Source organism: Felis catus, chromosome B2, assembly GCF_018350175.1.
Source record: "Felis catus isolate Fca126 chromosome B2, F.catus_Fca126_mat1.0, whole genome shotgun sequence".
Lineage (NCBI taxonomy): Eukaryota > Metazoa > Chordata > Mammalia > Carnivora > Felidae > Felis > Felis catus.
This window is the reverse complement of record NC_058372.1, coordinates 133,469,388-133,490,080: the sequence shown is the minus strand read 5'-3', so window position 1 is coordinate 133,490,080 and position 20,693 is coordinate 133,469,388. Positions and strand designations below refer to the sequence as shown.

General features: G+C 42.3%; 1 protein-coding gene across 13 annotated transcripts in view; it reads right to left on the bottom strand.

Moving 5' to 3' along the window:
- Nucleotides 1-20,693, bottom strand: part of SASH1 (SAM and SH3 domain containing 1) — a 337,965-nt gene that overhangs the window by 107,080 nt on the left and 210,192 nt on the right. For 8 of the 13 annotated variants that reach the window (XM_023254477.2, XM_045058618.1, XM_023254478.2 and 5 more), the window contains 2 exons: nucleotides 2,680-2,730; nucleotides 2,504-2,553 (listed from right to left, as the gene is read on the bottom strand). The exons of the other annotated variants lie outside the window; for them this stretch is intronic. In XM_023254477.2, the coding sequence (XP_023110245.1) occupies nucleotides 2,504-2,553; nucleotides 2,680-2,730 (101 nt within the window). The remainder of the gene's footprint in view (nucleotides 1-2,503; nucleotides 2,554-2,679; nucleotides 2,731-20,693) is intronic. 13 annotated transcript variants of the gene reach the window in all.

Below are 20,693 nucleotides of genomic sequence, written 5' to 3'. Positions count from 1 at the left end.
AAACGGAGCCCAGATGGAGGAATATTTCACAAAACAACTAGCCTACCCTCTTAAAAGACCCTGTCAATATCATAAAAGACAAAGAAAGGCCAAGAAATGCTTTCAGATTAAATATGACCAGAAAGAGGACATGCAAATGTGATGAGTAATTTTTTTAAGTGTTGGATTGATGAGAAAGTGCTATAAAGAAACACTATTGGGGCAATTAGAGAAACTGGAACATGAACTGTGTATTAAGCAAATCACTATTGGGGCGCCTGGGTGGCTCAGTGGTTGAGCATCTGACTTCAGCTCAGGTCATGATCTCATGGTTTGCGAGTTCAAGCCCCGCGTCGGGCTCTGTGCTGACAGCTCAGAGCCTGGAGCCTGTTTCAGATTCTGTGTCTCCCTCTCTCTCTGCCCCTCCCCTGCTCACACTCTGTCTCTGTCTCAAAAATAACTAAACATTAAAAAGAAAGAAAATTGTTTTTAAAATCCTTCTCTATGGGACTGTACTCTGAGTTCTGTGAGAATGGCCTTGTCCTTAGGAGATAAATGCTGACGTATCGAGGAGTGAGGGTCACAGAATTTTTGACTTACCCCCAAATAGTTCTGAAATTACGGTATTATGTAAGTGTGTGTGTGTGTGTGTGTGTCTAGGAGGGAGAAAAAGAGCATGCAACCCGGTGAATCTAAGTAAAAGTTATATGGAAGTTCATTGTACAATTCCTACGACTTTTCTGGAAGTTTAAAAGTTTTCAAAAGTTCTTTAAAGGAAGAAAAAAAGGGTACCATAGTTTCCAAAAAACGTTAATAAGGAAATATAGGACAAAATGGATTAAAACTCCCAAGTTACTTAGAAACACTTCAGTTTAAGTAAAACATTTAAAAGAACGGAAGCAAAATGGCGGTCGTACAGATGGAGAGGCTGAGGCTGTCAACAGTACTGTGTGCTGTGTGTTCGAAATGTTTCGTTAACCTCAGAGAAGGCTGACAGTCTCTTTCTTGGCCACAAAGCCATGTCACATTTTACCAAGTGAAGGATATAAACACGGAAAGAATGACTACCCATAATTGAGGGGAAGAATATCCAGCCTAACTTAAGATTGGTACAAATCTGGTGAGTCACTTCCTCTTAGGAGGAAAGGCAAACATGTCTTGTTTCCTGACGGACGCAGATTCTGAACGAACACCTGAGTTCTCGGCCTGAATCATGCCAAATAGGTAGCGAAGGAAGTCAGAAGAACCTCCAGTCCATTAACTCTGCGCTGCTGCCCACACTCAACTTCATCTATAGCCATCGTATGTCCAATTTCCAAATCAATGTCAACCCAGATCCCCAAGCTACTTCAGCCTCCATGCTAAGGTGCTAGGGGGTTACATGCAACTAAAGCCAAGGAGATTCGAGTTAATTGCACATTGATCGTCTAACCTTGAGTGGGCAGTGGCCTTGGTTTACTTTTTGCTCGTCACCCCAATGTTCCTCAGTCCTGACCGAACCAAATCTGCTTAGCCTCTCGAGAACCGAAGCGTTGGCAACACAGCCTTCCCCCCCTTGAAGCTGCCTCTGGCCAGCAGCACACACGTGGACGGATTAGGCGGAGCTGTGCTGTAAAGCACACACACGCTCTCCCAATGTGTGCTTTTCATTCCAGAAATACTTTATTCCTAAACCACTTCTATGCTTCTCTTGGCACAAAACCGTGTAAGTGGCTCTGTGCCAAAGGAAGTGTCTGTATGAAGCTGGGCACTTTCTTAAAATTTCTTTACCTCAGAAGATCACAAATGGAACATTCTAGTGTAATTATGATGGAATAAAGAGGAAAAAGGAAAGGTTATAGGAAACAAAACGAAACAACAAAAAACCCATTTGCTTTGTTTTGTTTTTTTTAAGGTGCCTAAAAGAAATACTGGCAATACGAAATATAACATAGAATTATCTTCCAGGAGACTAAAAATTACAGGGTCCAAGTCAGGACAAAGAGGTAAAAATATTGCCTTCAACAGGAAAGAAAAGTGAGCCTTTGCCGTCTTTGGTCACAGGCATCTATTCTTGTTTTAAGGTCACCCACCAAAGCAAGGTGCAGAGAGGGGTTTTCCAGTCACTGTTTTATTCTGGAATATACTGTTTTTTTTTTTTTTTTGTACTGTGCTTCTTTAGGACTTTCCTCCTCTATCAGAAACTAGTATAAAAGAAGAAATCCCACGTTGGTGGACCTAGCTGTCCTTTTCCTTCCTCTATGTTTGTTTCCAGGTATTTATTTAGGGTTCACTCACAAGAAGCAGTGTGAAGCCAGTAACTCTTTGCAGAGTCGTTAGGCATCATCGACTGAATTACACAACACACTCTTACCCACCTACACACACACACACACACACACACACACACACACACCCCATGCAAGGAAAATGACATCATGCTCCATAGCACATACACAACACAGTCGCCCACTTGACTCCCACCAGGATGGACCTCAGAGGCACCTTCTTCCAAGTTCCGATCCCGGGCAGGAGGGAAACTTACTTTCTCTCCACTTCTGGTGTTGACACGGCGCTACAGAAGCCAAGCGACTCCTAGCAGAAAAGAGGCACAGCGTGAGCACAGCCAGAGCGGCAGGCTTCATCTGATTTGTACAGAATATCACTTAAAAAAAAAAAAAGGCAGAAGCAAAAATAGACGATTAAAGTCATTGTGCTTACTTCGATCTGGGACCGCAGCTGAAGTGACGTGGGGCTGGCATCGGGTTTCTCCTAAAAGAGAAACAGATGCTGCTTTAATGAGGCTTCCAAACGTGGCACACACCAGAGAGACAAATCGATGTGTAAGAAGAGATGGGAGCATTTGGGAAATGCTAGGGTGCGGTGGGGGGGGGGGGGGGGGTGGGGTGGTGGAGGTAAACAGATTTTCTGGGAAAACCAAAGCGTTTTGAAAATGAGAACTTTAGAGTCTTAAAATTGAACTGTTTTCCAAACTTCACCGCTTGACTCCACTGGCAGTTTTAACGCAGAAGAAACCAGCACAGTCTAACTGAAGGGCACCGACAGTTACTGGGCAAATCGTTCTCTCGATGTGATTAGACCATCACTGGGCCACAATTTACCGAGATCCATTTGTGTTCGGTTTCTTTTTCAGTAATATCGGAGTTGCGGTCCGATGTTAAAATGCTGAATGTGTTCAGAGTATTTCATGACGTTGGGCTGGTTGAAAGTGTCTTTACGAAGGTGGAAAGCTAACCTGGTATTATCATGGAGCCCTAGAAATCACCGTGCTCCTATAATACAAATGAGTCGGCCTAGCTGGAAATTCAAAAAAACAACTCTCGGTATCCAGTTAACAGATGAAATAAATGCATGATGTCATCAAAAATCATCAAATCATAAAAAAAGGAATTGAACCATTTTAGAGCTAAAACCATTTTATAGTTAAAATTTCCATTTCCTGGGGCGCCTGGGTGGCTCAGTCAACCGTCCGACTCTTGATTTGGGCTCAGGTTATGATCCCAGGGTCATGGGATTGAGCCCTGAGTAGTGCTCACCACTGAGCGCGCATAGAGCTTGCTTGCGATTCTCTCTCCCTCTGCCCCTCCCCCTCCCCTGTCCTCCTGTCTCTAAAATAGAAGAAAAAAGAAACACCTCCATTTCCCCTTTGGATGGGGAAAAAAAAAGAGGTAAACCTATTACCTGTGACAAAAATAATATATTGAAATAAGCATTGGCAGCAAAATAGGAAAACCACACTATTAGAAGTGTTAGAACATACTATGGGAAAATACGAGCTGTACTAGGAAGCACAGCACAGAGCACCACATCGATATTTTTCACAAATACAGAATAATTCTAAATCTAAACAGGTGCTAAAGTACACGTCCTCATCAAAGTATGGTTCACAGTCCAGAGTGGTCCCCAGCTGATCAAGTCATAAGGAGGACAATAGGCAGTTTTAGAGGAAGAGAGTAATATCACTAATGAGGTTGAAAGACCGGGTTAATTATGAGTTTTCCAATAATCCTATTGTGTTCTTAATAATTGTTATAATCTTCAGGATCGCACATGTACCGTATGAAAATTATTCTGTTAGTCTCGGCTGACATTCAGGATACGGGAACAGGATCATCTCAAATTAGGAATTGTCACTGCATCTAAATGTTCAATTTATTGAAGTTACCTATTTCATTACTAGCGTGATTATAAAAATAGGCCAATATGTCAAAAACTTAGCAATGAAATAAGTAAAACTCAGAGTACATTTATAAATGGGACTGAGTAACAGGAATCCAGTACGTAGATCGACTATAAAATGAATGTGCTGAGGTGAAAAATCTGAGAACAGGATGGTTTGGGACGAGTTGATCAAAAGAGAAAAGTACTTTAATGGACGGAGATTCACTCACCCTTAGTCCCAGGGCCTTATTTGTTATGAAAAAATACCAGAGTGGTATTAACTCTGGTATAAAACTTCTCTTTGCTTAACATCCTCTTGGCTTTTATTGCCACCTTTGTTCAAAATGGACGGACTTCTATTTCTGTCCCAGACCTGATGTACCATTTTTACAAAGCAATATATGGAAATGTTTGAGTCACATTCCTAGTTCAACCGATAGGACATCAGGCTCAGGTGTTATCAACACGGCAGATAGGTATCTGGGGGTTCCTGGCGCTTAGCGACCAGTCATGATGCCGTGATACCTAACCTCTTAGCATCGCTTAGAGAAATTTACAAACTTAAACAGCAGGAAGTAAGCAAAGATATAGTTTGCAATTTTTTCGACCTACATTTTCCTGTTCAGAGTCAGTGTGGGAATCTCAGAATGACGACAGGTCTCTATTATTTCCTCTGAAACTTTCTGTAGCGCCTTTAACACCCAACTCCAGCCCATGTCCTTCCATAGCCATCAACGAAAAACAATGTCTAATTCAACTCTCCTCCTCTCCTCCATTCTTAACCGTTCTTCAAGCTTGAAGTCTCTACCTCACTAGGTAACGGTCCGTGATAGGGAATTACCTGCTTTTATTGCATATTTTTATCTGCATTTTTTCTAACAAATTTTCATTTGTTGAGTGCACCATTTGTTACCCCACATCCTAAACTTAACATTTATGGTATATTATACAAAATGTAGCTTTTCCGGAATACAAAGCAGGTCCTTGTTAACAACCACATTAAATATAAGATGATCAGGAAGTAACATTCTAAATAATTCATTTTCACATGTTGGTTTGTTACATACAGCAGACTGTATTTTAGGGACTTTTTAGGAAACTGGTTGGGGATATAGTTGGATGTAGAATGTACTAAAATTTATCCCTTTAAAATAATGGACCCAGATAATGTTTTCATGCAGAACATCTGCTTTTTCAGAACAGGAGATGTTAAACACATCTCGTGCAGCGATGTTTCTACTGCTTCCCCTCCCCAAAGCATACTACAAAGTAATGATTTTCAGAGCAAATCTTAATAATCTCAACTCTCGAGGAAAGACTACCATCATCATTACGAGGCATTTCTTAGAGCAAACACACCCTGAAGTAAAAATACGACACAACAGAGAAGCATGTAAAGTTATTCACTAAGTTTAGACCGATGTGTGATGGTTAGAGACAAAGCGGAATGGAATACTGGCAACCTTCCGTTATTACGGCCCCGATGGATGTCACATGATATCAATGACAAAAGTCCAGAAGAGTAATTACTAATTACTATCATGTATGTGTGAATATTATCAAGTAGTTAAGACATATAGAAGTATATAACAAAAGATACAGCAAACTCTGTGGATGGGGAGAGAAAGTCTCCTTGACATTCCCCTTCCCAGTCTACGGATTAGGTTGCCCTCTTCTCTGCTCCCAGTTCAACCGGTGTAAGGGGCAGGGGGCATGGCTCTAGAGTTCCAGTAGGACAAGACAGTCCTGATGCAGGGGGAAGGTGGGAGGGGGAAGACAGTCCTGATGAGGGTGGAGGGTGGAGTAAGTTGATGCACCTGATTGCCCAGTTGCAAGCTATTTTATCTGGAGCACAATGGAGGATCCACAGTGTAACGCTTGATTTGTAACTCAGTCAGTCATCGTGTTGATGGAAATAGTAAAAATGATGAATAATCCAAACACAGTCCTTGAGTAAACATGTATCTTTTGGACATGTTCTGGAAAGAGAGATCACTGAGAAAGAAGATTCTCCTCAATAACACGTGCTGACTGATCCAGTTACCGCTGCTGTGTAACAAATCATCCCAAACTTAAGACGCATAAGCCCACAAGCATTTTATTACATTCACAGATTCGGAGGGTAAGAATTCAGAAGGGGGAAAGCAGAAAAGCCTTCTCTCTGCACTGTGGTGTCTGGGGACTTGGCTGGAAGGTTCAAAGGGTGGGGGTGACTGGATGGTTGGAGCTGTAATCATTAGGAAGCTTGCTCGCTCACATGTCTGGGGGCTGATGCTGGCTAACAGCTGGGACCTACGCAGGGGCCACCTGCTGGAACAACTATCCAGGGGTGCTACACGTAACTGCTTGCCTTCCCCACAGCATGATGTTGGGTTTCAAGAGAAACCAGGCAGACCAAGAGAGCCAGGCAGAAGTTGTATTCCTTTTTCTAACACAGTCTCGTGCAGCAAGTTCTTCTGCTGGAGTTATATGCTCTCCCAGGTGCAAGAGACTGCACAGCCCCCATCTAAGTGAAGAGTGTCAAAGTCACACAGTAACCTCCCTGGGTTGGGAGGTATCATTATGGCCCCCTTGGGAAATTAGCCTGCCACACTGACTACCAGGGAGATGGGAGCTCTCCTTAAGTTTTCTAAGTAAGGAATCAGATGAGATGTATTTATTCGTGACAATGTCCATGAGGATTCTTTTGTGATGTTTAGAGTTTCCTCCAGAAGCGCATCTTGGCAATGTATTTCAACCTGAACCTATCACTTGAAGGTTGAACTGTCACAAGGTTTTAGGCCACAATTATGACCTCTCTTGTTTCAACTTGTTATAGTGGGTGCCTGGCTGGCTCAGTGGATAGAGCACGCGACTCTTGATCTTAGGGTCGTGAGTTCAAGCTCCCCGTTGGCATGCAGCCTACTTAAAAAAAAATTGAAAATAAGTGCTAAACTCAACTTATTATAGAAAATCTTAAATATGCAAAAGTAAAGAGAATGGTACAATGAACTCCCAAATTCCTATTACTCAGCTTCAACAATTATCTACTGATCGTCAATTTTGTTTCATCCGTACCTTCACACGTGCCTTGGCTCCACCCCATTTTAATTTCAAGAAAATCCCAGATACCGTATCGCGAAATATCAGAATTTTTAATAAGATTTAATAATCAGGCTTTCTTAAGTCCTGTGACTCAATCTTGAGTAAATGGGCAATTACCAAGAATTTGACTCTTTCCTAGCATTGGAGAACATTTTTTGGTCACTGCAAGGAAAAAAAAAGTATCCAACAAATTTATAGATTCCACTTGAATGTTGCAAAAGAAAATGAATAAATGTAATCAAAATGGAGCAAGGCTAGGGGTGCCTGGGTGGCTCAGTCAAGTGTCTTGACTTGATTTCGATCAGATCATGACCTTATAGTTCTTGAGTTCAAGCCCTGGGTCGGGCTCTGTGCTGACAGTGTGGAGCCTGCTTGAGATTCTCTCACTCCCTATCTCTACCCCCATTCCCGGAGTGTGTGCTTTCTCTCTTGCTCACTCAAGATAAATAAATAAACATAAAAAAAAATTGAACACAGCCAAAAAGTTCGTTACAACAGTATTCACTATTGTTTAAGTACAAATATATCCCTAACACTTTTTGAGTGTGATATGCTCATTGACTTTGCACTTGACAAAGTATTCTAAGGAGTATTTAGTGCGATATAACTCCACAAGTTAGTCCATGTTCCATACAAGCATCCAGAGAGCCACACAACCCTGGTGGCTAAACATGAACCTATAACTATAAGTTAGGGTATTATAACTTAGTCAAATGTTTTAGAAATACATTTTAAAATAAAGTGAATGCATGGAATTTGATCTATGGATTAAAATGCTCATCATTAAGCTACATCTGCAAACCTTAATTAAGAATGACAGATATCAGGGTGCCTAGGTGGCTCAGTCGGTTAAGCGTCCGACTTCAGCTCAGGTCATGATCTCACGGTTCGTGAGTTCGAGCCCCGCGTTGGGTTCTCTGCTGATAGCTCGGAGCCTGGAGCCTGCTTTGGATTCTGTGTCTCCCTCTCTCTCTGCCCCTGTCCTGCTTGCACCCTGTGTCTCAAAAAGTGAATAAACATTAAAAAAAAATTTTTTTTTAAAAGAATGACAGAAGTTATCAAACATCACAAACCCATAGTGAGTTTGTATACTACAAATGCTTAAGGAAACCTCCCGAACTTAATGAAGCATTACAGTGGAAACTAAATTATAAATACAGCCCAACATATGCACATGTATGTACGTATGTGGGCAAGCACAAGGAAAGGTTAGAGGGGACATACACCAAGTGTGAACAGCAGTTACCTACATTTACTATTGTTTTTTTCCAAGCATGTAGTCTTGGATTACCTTCATTATTTTTTCTAATATAAGATCAGCTTCAAAGCACAATCTTCAGAAGCCATATATGTTTTTAAATTATCAACATATATATGTTCATAAGCGTATGAGAAAATATCCGACAGTTTCCTTACATAAAGGGCTACATCTGCAAAGACCACTATTCTTCAACTTTTAACATATCTGTCAAACATATGTTGCCTTTAGATATTTCTAAAGACGTAATACAGGTTTCAAAAAATTAAAACTGGCAATAATGTTATTTGTACCCCAACAACTAAACCAAGAAATGAGAAATGTCTCAAGAAATACTGAAATTTAAATTTCTCAAATTAGGTCATATTTGAGAAGACCCATATAGGTCACGCTCTATATTAAAATACCTTCATGAGGTATTAAAATTTTTGGTAACTAGGTTCACAGATCGCTACGCATGCATTTTCTGATTAATAGTGAAGGTCCATAATGATTTTGGAAATCATCTCACACCGATATTTTGAGGAAAAAGACAAAACTATGTAGTTCCATATAGTTTAAAAACGGAATCATATGATAAAAAGTTACTGGGTAGAGGGGAACCTCACATTTATTTCTTGTCAACTTGGGACAGCTCTGGAAATAGTAACCCCCTCAATGTTTATTATGTCTCATACAGAAGCAAAAAAAGGAACAAAGTTTCCACATGAAATCAGCAGTTTGCCAAAACCGAAACCAAAATGTTTGAACACGCGTGAGTGTTTCCACCTGTGCGTGCGTGTGCACCTGCACGCACAAGCACACCTGCCACCTCCCTGACAGGCTCTGGCTATGCCGTGTAATACACCGGAGTCCAAAGCCCGGTGGGGGCCGACTGAGGTCCTGGAAAACAAGTATCACACCGACACCCATACTCTCACCACGTTTCCACCTTCTTGGGGAAATCCACACTCCTCCCAGCCCTTATTGCTGCCGATGCTTGAAGCCAAAAGAACTTGACATCTGGAAAAGCAGGTGGGATAAATCCCTCTCTTACTCCAAGAGCAGAGAGGAAAACCATCAGGCGCCGGTCAGCTCAGCTGAGCGCCAAGGTCTCCTCCTCCACGCTGGGCACAGGAAGGAGCTGGTGGACAGGCGAGAGACCACATGCCTGGCAACACTCAACACTCAACACATACCATCACTGATGCGTTCCATTAACGGAGGGAACGCGTTCTCAGTTGCTGGGGAAAGTTGCTGCCTGTGATGGATTTTAAAACTCATGTGGCATTTATCCCTTTACAAGAAGACTATGAAGTTGTGGTAGCTCCCAATTGGTCAAGTGGGCTCCCCTCTTGTCTGGCTGCCTTCTCCATTCTGGCCAAACAATGCGGTATCTGTTCATTCTAGCAGGACGTAAACCTCAGCACTTCCGTGGGAGTTTCCTCACTCCCCAGCAAATCAGCTACCGGGAGCGGTTGCTTCTCTGTTCACAAGGTTTCTTGTGTCCAGCCATGCCATTCCGTTCCCAAGGCATCGGCTTCTCTGCAGTCCTTCACCCCACAGACACCCAGCCACCACTGTTGAGTGGAGGAGAAGGTACTGAGTGGGAGCCAGGAGGACTGAGTTCTGGTCTGGCCCCCACTATAGGAAGACCTTCAGACCTCGTTTGTTTGTTTGTTTTTTACGTTGGTTTTCCAATGGCAATGTAAAGAAATGGACTAGTCGATTATCTTTAGGTCTTTGACTCCAAGATCCTACTCAGATGAAGCACTGTCCTGCCAATCAAATCACTACTGTCAAATAAATCTTCTTAAAATAGTACTCTGTCCTTGCTATCTAAAGTGAGGTTCGTGCAACATGAGCATTAGAATCACCTGGAAGCTTCTTATAAAGGTGGACCCCACCCCAGACCGAAATCAAAATCTATATTTTCCCAAGATCCCTTAGGATCTATATGCTCACTTCAGTTTGAGAGGCACGCTGCTGTGTACTCTGTATCCTTTCTCTGTTCCAAAGTCTTTCCAAAATTGTGGAAACATAGAATGGACACGATAAAAAAATCTCCATTTCGGAGTAAGAGGCCCTTCTACCAACTGGCCTGATCGAAACCCTCTTCTTCAAGAACGGGTGCTGGGTCCACTGACCTCTGAGTGCGTGCTGTCCCGGCGTTTCACTTTTGCTCATCGTACCTGGGATGTCCCTCTTCTTCCTCTCCATCCTTTCAAGGTATTCTTTAGATCCAAGTCCAAACCCACCTCTTGTAATACCTGCTCTGCCCGGCCTTGCCTTAAATGATATGCCCGAGTTCAGTCCTAACAGGAACCAGCTACCCCATTTACTTATTAGGTGTACCTATGCGTAGCAACCTTCTGCTCACTTACCTGTATCTTATTCCCTCAACTAGATTGTAAACGCCTTGTTTACATTTGACAGAGAGAGCACATGCAGGGAAGAGGGGCAGAGGGAGGGGAAGAGAATCTTGAGCAGGGTCCATGCCCAACATGCAGCCCAACGCAGGGCTTGATCCCACAACCCTGGGATCATGACCTGAATCTAAATCAAGAGTCAGACGCTCAGCTGACTGAGCCACCCAGGCACCCCTATAAATACCTTCTTAATAGGGATTCATTATACCCACTGACACATACACATGTATTTCATGCTTTGATTTTAGATTTCCTTTGGGGTTGCTTACTGGGGAGCTACACCGGCAAGCAAAAAGTATCAGACAATGATTTTCCAAAATCTACAACTTAGATCGGTGTAAGAACTTAAAAAGAAACTGGTGGGGGTGGTTAGCCACTCTTCAGATAAAATCAGTACTGGCTTGTGAGTTCTACCTCCAATTCCTTACTGCTTCACATTTTCATGACTGGTTTCACCCAGATCATTCATACGTGAGACAGGAAATGTTAGCCATTTTTTCAGGCACTGATAAGCTCATGGCCTGACATACAAAATTGCCTCTCATGAGTGCAAGTGAATGGAAAAATACTCCCATCCCCCCACATCAAAGAAGAAAGATTCTAAGGAAAAAAGTTTTCACAGTTGAATGCTATTACACTAACTTCAACCTTAAAACCCATCCATAATGAACAGGTCAGTAAATTTTGAGAAATACTAGTAAGAAAGAAACCAAAAGTGGCAATTTCCACCTGGCCATTAATATTCTGTGGTAAAATCATTAAATACTCTTGCTGCATTAGTCTATGTTATGCAAGTATTCATTACGTATTTATTGAAACCTTACCATGGTCCAAAAAAAAAAAAAGACTTAAGATGGCTTACAAAAAAAACTTCAGTTCACCTTTACTGGATAAAGTTAAAAAACTAATGAAATGATACAGAGTGGGAGGGGGAGGAATCAAGATTATATAGTAAAATTGGTCTAGAAATTTTGTTAGTTAAAAAATATGGACAATGGGATCCTACGCTGGTGATGGACCACACGTTTGGGGCCAAGCTTTTTAACATTTAAAGCAAAGAAAGAAACACGATCAGTTACAAGACTGACTTCATCCATACTTTTATGTTTTAAGATATTCACAAGACACAAGGCTATTCCTGAGAGAGACAGAATTTCTCCTCTGGCTTCTGGCAGAGAGGACACAGTATCACGCTGACCAACATCAGGAGCAATGTCCCTGCAGAACTCATCTTGCCCCAAAAGGGCTTGAACCTTTAATGCTAGAGGTAGTCCTGAGATCCCCCAGTGAAAACTGAAGCAGCTTACAAGTCCCAGGGTGTATCCTCCCCCACCTATGGGAAGGAGTCATGAGAGTGCCCAGGGCAGGGGCAGAACTCAGTCTGAGGAGACTGCAGGGTGACCATGCCACCTTGAAGCACGACTGTGGTAAAACACATGGGGTCAGTAGAAGTTAGATGAGTTGGTTAAGTTCAGAAAGAATTTGAATCTAAGAGGGTCAGGCTAGGTGCTCTCGTGCCTCACTTCGAACTTCTAGGCTGTCTTAGGAAACAACGTCCTAGATCTCGTAGAACTTGAACACTGTTGAGTATATACCATGTACCATGCGCCCTGCATAGATTTAGGAGTAGGACCAAACCATACCATGCCAACAGGTCGTTCCAGTAAGACGAGTCATGTTTCAAGAATGCATCTTCTACTATGAACAAAACTAACACAAGAGTGTCAGGTCATACGGATGTAAATGCTAGAAGGCACTGTGTCAGTAAAGGCATTTTAATTGTCCTTAAAGAAAGAATCTAACAAGTTGTAGCATTCAATTCTTCACTTTACTAGCAGGACTTGGCTTATGGACGCCAACATACAAACGGCCTCTACGTTTCCCAGTGGTGGACACCACGACAATGGGCCACTCTGGATGGTATCACCACTCACTGAACCCATCTAACCTCACCATTGTGACAACAGCATGGAGGCATCTACTTTCTTTCGGCTTCTTCCCATGTCTGTCACTTAATCATTCCTTAATATTACAACTATTTAATGAGCACATACCATGTGCTAAGCGCTGCCCTAGTCAAGGATAAAACAATGAAAAAGAGAGTCACTGCCTGCGTGGAGTTTACATTCTAGGCATTTCTAAAGTCCCTCATGGGAATCATTGGCACTTAACGTCTGAACCACGGGTCCTAGCACATTTCTTCTGTCCTGGCACCAGGCGGATGATGATCCAAAGACCGTGCTCAGCTGCGAATGCCACTTTTTCTGGGAGATCATGAAAACCAGGAGAACTTTCACAAGAATGGTGTCTGGAAAGGGGATCAGATAAACAGATTCAACTGGAAGAACCAGGGCTGTTTACTCAAAGAAGGGAAGGAATTATACAAGCACGTGAAGGGCTTCCAGGGAGCAGAGGGCAGGTAGCTGCCCAGTGCCTTTCCCCACAGGGTCACACAGTTGCAGTGCCCCTCACCCTAGGAGACACGGGGGAGAATATGGGGTCAAAAGACATTTATCGCAGTGTTTAAAAATGTGTAAGAACTGGAAAGAAAATTCAGAGTATCAGTAAAAATATTAAACACTGAATTAGTATAAAACTTCCAAATGAAATCCTGTTCATTTTTTTAAAAAAGAACTTTACTTACTTGAAAATAACTTTTTAAAAAATTGGGTTATAGGCTTGAAATGACTATAAGCTGTAACAGCTAGGAACTTTTAATGATGAGCTTTCAACGCTATGGTTGGTGATCACTAATAAGGAATCTTACTCACCCAACAAAGAGATAAAAGTTGTCTTAACTGTTTTTAAGACCACTGAAATACAGCAACTCCTATTTCAAGGATCCGATCGTACTTTATTTGATTAACGTCGTGAAATTTCTTATGGAAATGTGATAGATTTCAAATCCAGCTGAAATGTTTTCCTATCAGGTATTACAAAGTACTGACAAAGTTCTAACGTGCAGCCTTGGGTATCCAATGTCATCCTGAAGCTAGCTTGGCCACAGCGGACCAGAGGGTCCCCGTGCCCCACCACCATGTCTGACCATTTGGTCATACCTTGGACTACGTGTCTGAACCTTAAACCAAACTCTTCTGACGGCTCCAAGGCCCCCTGAGGGTGTCGTCCAGCAACAGCGTACTGGGCAGCTGGGAGCCAGAGCCCACACCACCGCTGAGCTTGCTGCCCAGAGGAATCGAATATTAAGATCCCATCTTGGACCCGGCTCCAGTAAGCCCTAGAACAGCCTTTCCACACTTAGTACATTGCAATCCACACTTGATACATTGCAATCACCTGGAGGGCTTATTCAATACAGATTGCCGGACCCCTCCCCAGAGTTTCAGATTTAGTCTCTCTGGGCTGGGTCCTCTAATTTTCATGTCTACCGAGTTCCCAGCTGGTGCTGAAGCCGCTGGCTGGCGAACCGATCTTCCACAACCGCTGCCCCAGACAAGCCTGTTCAGAGGGGCCTGCAGGCTTGGATTCAGTGGTCTGAAGGTTGAAGGGATCGGTATAACCTGAGTCATACCTAAACCTGGTAGGCCTCATCTTCAGGGCTCTAGAAAGGGACGACGGAGATGCACGATTTTAAAGTAAAAGGAAAGAGATGGGTTTAATACCATTTTTTAAAAGGCGGTATAGCTAGGTGACCAACAGTAGGACAAATTATTTACAACACGTGAAATCCGTATCGTTCTTTGAGCAGGACCACAGGACCAATGGCAGCCTTGGAGGGCGGTTCTTACGGAAAGGGGTTCAGCTCTCTGTCTGCTTACAGTGATTCTACGATTTGTTCTGGAGTGTAATGGCTGGAAGTGAGCTGTTGTGGGAGAATTTATCATTTACATTACGCTTTTATGGGAAAATGAACTACAAGATGGAGACTCTTCGGAAGCGTGTGCCAGCCTGTAACTGAACTAACATTCGTGTACTCGTTTGTTCACCCAGTACTTCCTAAGTAAGCGTCAACTCTGTACTTAGTTGACATGCTGGGTACCAAATGATTAGCAAGCAGATTGGGTATCCGTGTATGGGCTTGACAAAATTATGTAGCCTGATCAAACTAGAGATGCCAAATTTAAATGAATCCTCTAATAGACTGGCTCACATTTAGTCATGACCTAGAGCATTCCCGTCTTTGTAGCTGTTAAATCAAAGGTGCTATATCCATGGCATTTAACGCTCCTTCTTTTTCACTCTTTGAATTGTGTTTGCAAACCATCTTTATAAGTTTTATAACCATTTTGAAAAGGCTCAGAGTCAATGACAAGTCGGTGCATTCTGAATTCAGGAGCCACAAATTTGTGCTCCTAAAATAAGTGAACTTTTGGAATTAACAGTGTTGTAATGATGTAAACATCTAAAAACGCAGGGATAGATGTCATCGTATTTGAGAAAGAAAAGGATACAATAAAAATTGGAATATCAGAAAGTTGAGGCAAATACCAAGTTTTAGCCCTGGGCAAACTTTTTTTGCTGCTGTATTATAAATGCTAGAAAAATCAGGTTTATAATGGAAACACGGGCAGACCAAGCCGCAATGTAATACACATAAATGATATGTTTCTGTTCCTGTGTAGTGATTTTCCTGCTTTCCAAGCATTAATCTTTGAATGACTTACCCTATAAATTATTGCACTTAGTTCAAAAGCAAATGAAACTTAAAATACCCATTTATTGAATGGCTCAAGTGCCATGTTGAATTTACTGTGATTTATCTGTTTCTTTAATGGTGACTGTAGCAAACATACTTCATTGCTCACAATTATTACCTGGTTGCACAGTTTACTCTGTTTTAAACATAAATCTATCCCCCTGTTCACAACAGCAGCTGGTTTGGGCCAGGATCTCACTCATTCATCCACAACTAAGAGGTCCAACTTTTTCTACAACCTGAAAGCCTATCTAGGTGCACACGGAGGTACATGTCGATAAATGGTACTCCTTCTTTGGAAACTAATTAAATCCACATGCACCAGGATTGCTACATTGGAGGAGGGGGCAAGGTTTCATATTAGTTAGCAAGTACAGTCTACTCCCCGTGCTCACATGCCTACCTGCATCCTGCTGGCACTGAAGACAGCCCTGTCTGGGGGCACCTGGGTGTCTCAGTCGGTTAAGCGTCCGACTTCAGCTCAGATCATGATCTCGCGGTCCGTGAGTTCAAGCCCCGCATCGGGCTCTGTGCTGACCGCTCAGAGCCTGGAGCCTGTTTCGGATTCTGTGTCTCCCTCTCTCTCTGACCCTCCCCCACTCATGCTCTGTCTCTCTCTGTCTCAAAAATAAATAAATGTTAAAAAAAAAAAAATTAAAAAAAAAATAAAGACAGCCCTGTCTGTAGTAGCCTACTTCTTGAGCATTACTGATCACAGGTGCTGCTCTCACAGCACCTAAGCCATTGCTGCCATGGTTAGGAAGGAAGATTCTGGCTTAAAATCCAATGTCTCATTAATATCAAGAGAAGGAACCCCCCCCCCGCTTTCATTTCCCTTCTCATAATTTGGGCGGGGGGGAAGCTGGAAAAAGTATATATTCTCTAACAAGGGAAAAAGTTGCTACATACATGATAATGGCCTGAATTGCTCAATATATAAAGGGTGCTGATAAATACATAAAAACGGTTTTAGATAGAAAAAAATGTGCCAAGAACTTTTCAGGGATGAGTCACAGAAATAAAGATATAGTAACATGTGTGATCTTAGAAATGATCAAAGAAATACAATTTAAAACATGATGAGACTACTTTTTACCAGTTGAACTGGTCAAGTTTTCTTTTTCCTGATAATAAATACTGGGGAGCATAAAAGGAGCACAGATATGCTGCCAGTAGAAGTGCGAATTATATAATTTTTTCAGATGCTAATTTAACAGTGCTTCTGGGATCTTTAAAATGTTCCTCCTTTTACACCGGCTAAGCTCATACCTAATAATCTACCCTGGGGAAATGAGAAGTTATGAAAGTGAAGATGTACACTTAAAGATGTTCACGGTCACTTACTTTCAGAATAACAAAAAAGTGAAAAGCGCCTGAACAGCTCAAACTGGGGGATAAATAAATTATGACACATTCATAAGATAAAAAGACAGATACTCATGAAAAATCACCATACTGAAAACTAGTTAACAAGGGAAGGGTGTTCCTTATAGAAGGCAGAGGAATATAATCAGGCACAGTATACACGGTTTGATCCTAATAGTCGGGTATAAAAATGTACATACATAAGAAGTAAACTCCACTGGGGCAGGAAACTGTGTGTGTCTTGTCCACTGGTGTATCCCCAGAATGTATCAGAGTGCCTGGCACTCAATATCTGTTGAATGAATGTATACATACAGACCAAAATCTGGGAAGAAAGAAGCCAGAATGTTACATTTGGGGTGGTGGGGTGGGGGGCTTAACCACAATCTATATTTTCTTTATTCAGGATTTTCTGTATTTTCACATTTCTCTACCACACGTACGTACTACTTTAACAATCGGAAAGCAAAACAAAAATGTTTCTATTTAAAAGATATTCTTTTTTAGGGGCGCCTGGGTGGCGCAGTCGGTTAAGCGTCCGACTTCAGCCAGGTCACTATCTCGCGGTCCGGGAGTTCGAGCCCCGCGTCGGGCTCTGGGCTGATGATGGCTCAGAGCCTGGAGCCTGTTTCCGATTCTGTGTCTCCCTCTCTCTCTGCCCCTCCCCCGTTCATGCTCTGTCTCTCTCTGTCCCAAAAATAAATAAACGTTGAAAAAAAAATTAAAAAATAAAAATAAAAAATAAATAAAAGATATTCTTTTTTTCTAAGGTTATCCCTTCTCCAGACCTGGAGTTAGGCTTTGTTCAAACTTTATACACACACACACACACACACACGCTATCAATGGGGACGTAGAATATCCAAGGCATGGAAGATCTTTATGGGGGCACCTGGGTGGCTCAGTCAGTTAAATGTCTGACTTCAGCTCAGGTCATGGTGTCACAGTCCATGAATTCGAGCCCCGCATCGGGGTCTGTGCTGACAGCTCAGAGCCTGGAGGCTGCTTCAGATTCTGTGTCTCCCTCTCTCTCTGTCCCTCCCCCACTCATGCTCTGTCTCTCTCTCTCTCTCTCTCTCTCTCTTTCAAAAATAAATAAATATTTTTTAAAAATTTAAAAGATCCATATGGAGTTTTTTTAATCTCACACGATGACCAATTTCTTGTCTACAAACAGACTTTGTGGAGCATTTGCCATTTAATTATTCAACACACACATATCATAGTGCTTTAGTAATAGAACACAGTTTAAAAAATAGAGTTTCTTTTTTTTTAATTTCTTTTTAACATTTATTTATTTTTGAGAGCGAGCAGGGGAGGGACAGAGAGGGAGACACAGAATGCAAAGCAGGCTCCAGGCTCTGAGCTGTCAGCACAGGGCTGGAAAAAAACAAACCAAAACAGAGTTTCTAAAATATCCATAATTTAGAAATTTCCTCACAGAAATTTTGCTTTACTTTCCCCTTTTTCTTACTGCCCTGTCCAAGTCTCCTTTTCTGTAGCACAGAAAGAAAGAATTAGAAGTATTTTCTGGTCATCTGTTAACTGGCCTCAATCACGTAAATATCATCAGGTTGTTAACTAGAAAATGGTTATTGTGTATAAGATTATGCACATTATATGCACATAAAATGTGCATGTACGCAAACATTAAGCCAATTTCCCCCTAGCAGATAACGATTTTTCCTCAAGAAAGGCAAACAAATAAAACCTCAGAAGAGTACAAACAGGAAACATACCAAGACCTGGTCTCCAAGGGCAGAAAACAGATGGATGGCCCTTTCCTAGCATCTGGAACAGGACAAATAAAAGCAGTGAGTCCTAATGGGATGACCAGTTGCCTGGGAAACTATAGAGAAGGGCTGGCTGGGTCCCTGACTACTACGTGTCCCTCTAGAGAGGCTGGAATTGTCAGAGAATCGATGGAATAAGAACCTTGCACGGTACAGTTAAATCTCTTTAAAAAAAAAAAAAAGATGTAATCCTAATAATGATATGGTATCATCTCTAAGCCACCAGGTTTTCCCTGCCTTAAACGATGTATGCAATGCTTACAATTTTGCCAACAAAACCCATGCTAGCTAGAGGAAGAAACCCTTAGCAGCCCAGTACAACTTTTAAATGTTATATATAATAGATTTTGAAAGTTACTATGAAGCGTCTCTTGGAATATTCCAAATTTTAAAGCGTATTTATTTCTTCTGAGAGGGTGAGCAAATGTGTGTGAGTTGGGGAGGCGCAGAGAGAGAGGAAGAGAAAGGAAGAGACAGAGAATCCCAAGCAGGCTCTGTGTTGTCAGAGCAGAGTCCGACATGGGGCTCAAACTCACGAACCGTGAGATAGATCATCACCTAAGCCAAATTCGGTGTTTAACTGACTGAGCCACCCAGGCACCCCCTGAGTACCCCAAATTTTAATCACCATATACATGACCTTAACAACTCATGAAAATGCTTAATACACTAAAGAGAAATGGTCTTCAGAAGTGAAGAAGATTCTTTAGTTCTTTGCCATAAAGTCTTCGCAGAGCCATAAACAAAGCCCCCAGACTTCACCAAAAATGTTGTAACGCTGGGCTGAGCCATGCAGCACACGAGAATAGGCAAGAGACAGTCAGGAGATGACTGCCAGGCAAGGTTCAATGCTGGGGAAAGGGTTGGATGTGCTGAAATGGAGAGGGCTTGTAAGTCATGTTCTGGAACGTCAAAGTCAGTGAGTATTTTCGACAGAACTTCAGGAAATGTCAAGATGTCCTCTTCCCCGTGGGGTGTCGCTGATCCCCCCCATGACTGTCAAGAGTCCCCACCGCAGTACTCAACCACACTACACTGTTTTGTCTACACCCTTCTACATGGACTGCACCGCAGGTTTTCCGGGCAGAGGTTGTTCATTAACATCCTAAGACCTAGCGAAGTGCCTGGCAGAGATTAACTAACCAAATAATAAATATTCATTGGATGAATAAATGAATGAAAGGTACCAGAGGGGACTGGAAGTGGAGAGACCATGGCGCGGAAAGCCTAATACCTTGCACATAATGAGAAATCAATACACATTCGTCAACTGAATTAAAAGTTCTATTATGTTTTTAACCTCTGGGGACTGACATTGTAAAGCCTGATCCGCAAACCAAGAGAAAGATCGTACGTTGGGCAGCGAAGCAAAACACAGACAGAAACCACGTTAAGTTCTATATATAGCTTCCCACATGTGTCAAGGGTTTGGTCAAGGATCACGTAGACTGCCATTTGTCCTGGTTTATCCTGCGTAGTCAACCGGGGGAAAGACTGAACAGAGTGGGTTGCGAATCCATAAAAGCAAACGCTTGTTTTCCTTAAAATCCTCGTTTAAGTCATTCCATTCAAAGCGGCACACGTTTTAAGAGTTGAACCAATGGTCTGATTCGACTGTCCACACCAAGGAGACTAATGAACTCCTCGGGGTTACCAGGTCGATACACCTCCATTAACACCAAGTATTTACCAAGCGCTCACTGACCACGAGGCTAGTGCTCACCCAGCACCCCCCTTCCCTACCTTCTGGCAGTCACTGGATCTCCACCCAGAAAGCGAGTACGTGTCCCAGGGCCGGTTCTGCACTTCTGCTGTACTCTCTGATTCTTCATCATCGCCATCATCGCCTTCCTCTTCATCATCTGCACCGCCATCACTGCCAACGTTTATCAAGTCCTACTTAAGGCCCTTGACACATAGATTATGTCAGTTAATCTTCTCAAAAACCTCGTAAGGTAGGAAATTTTGCGATTTCCATTTTACCAGCA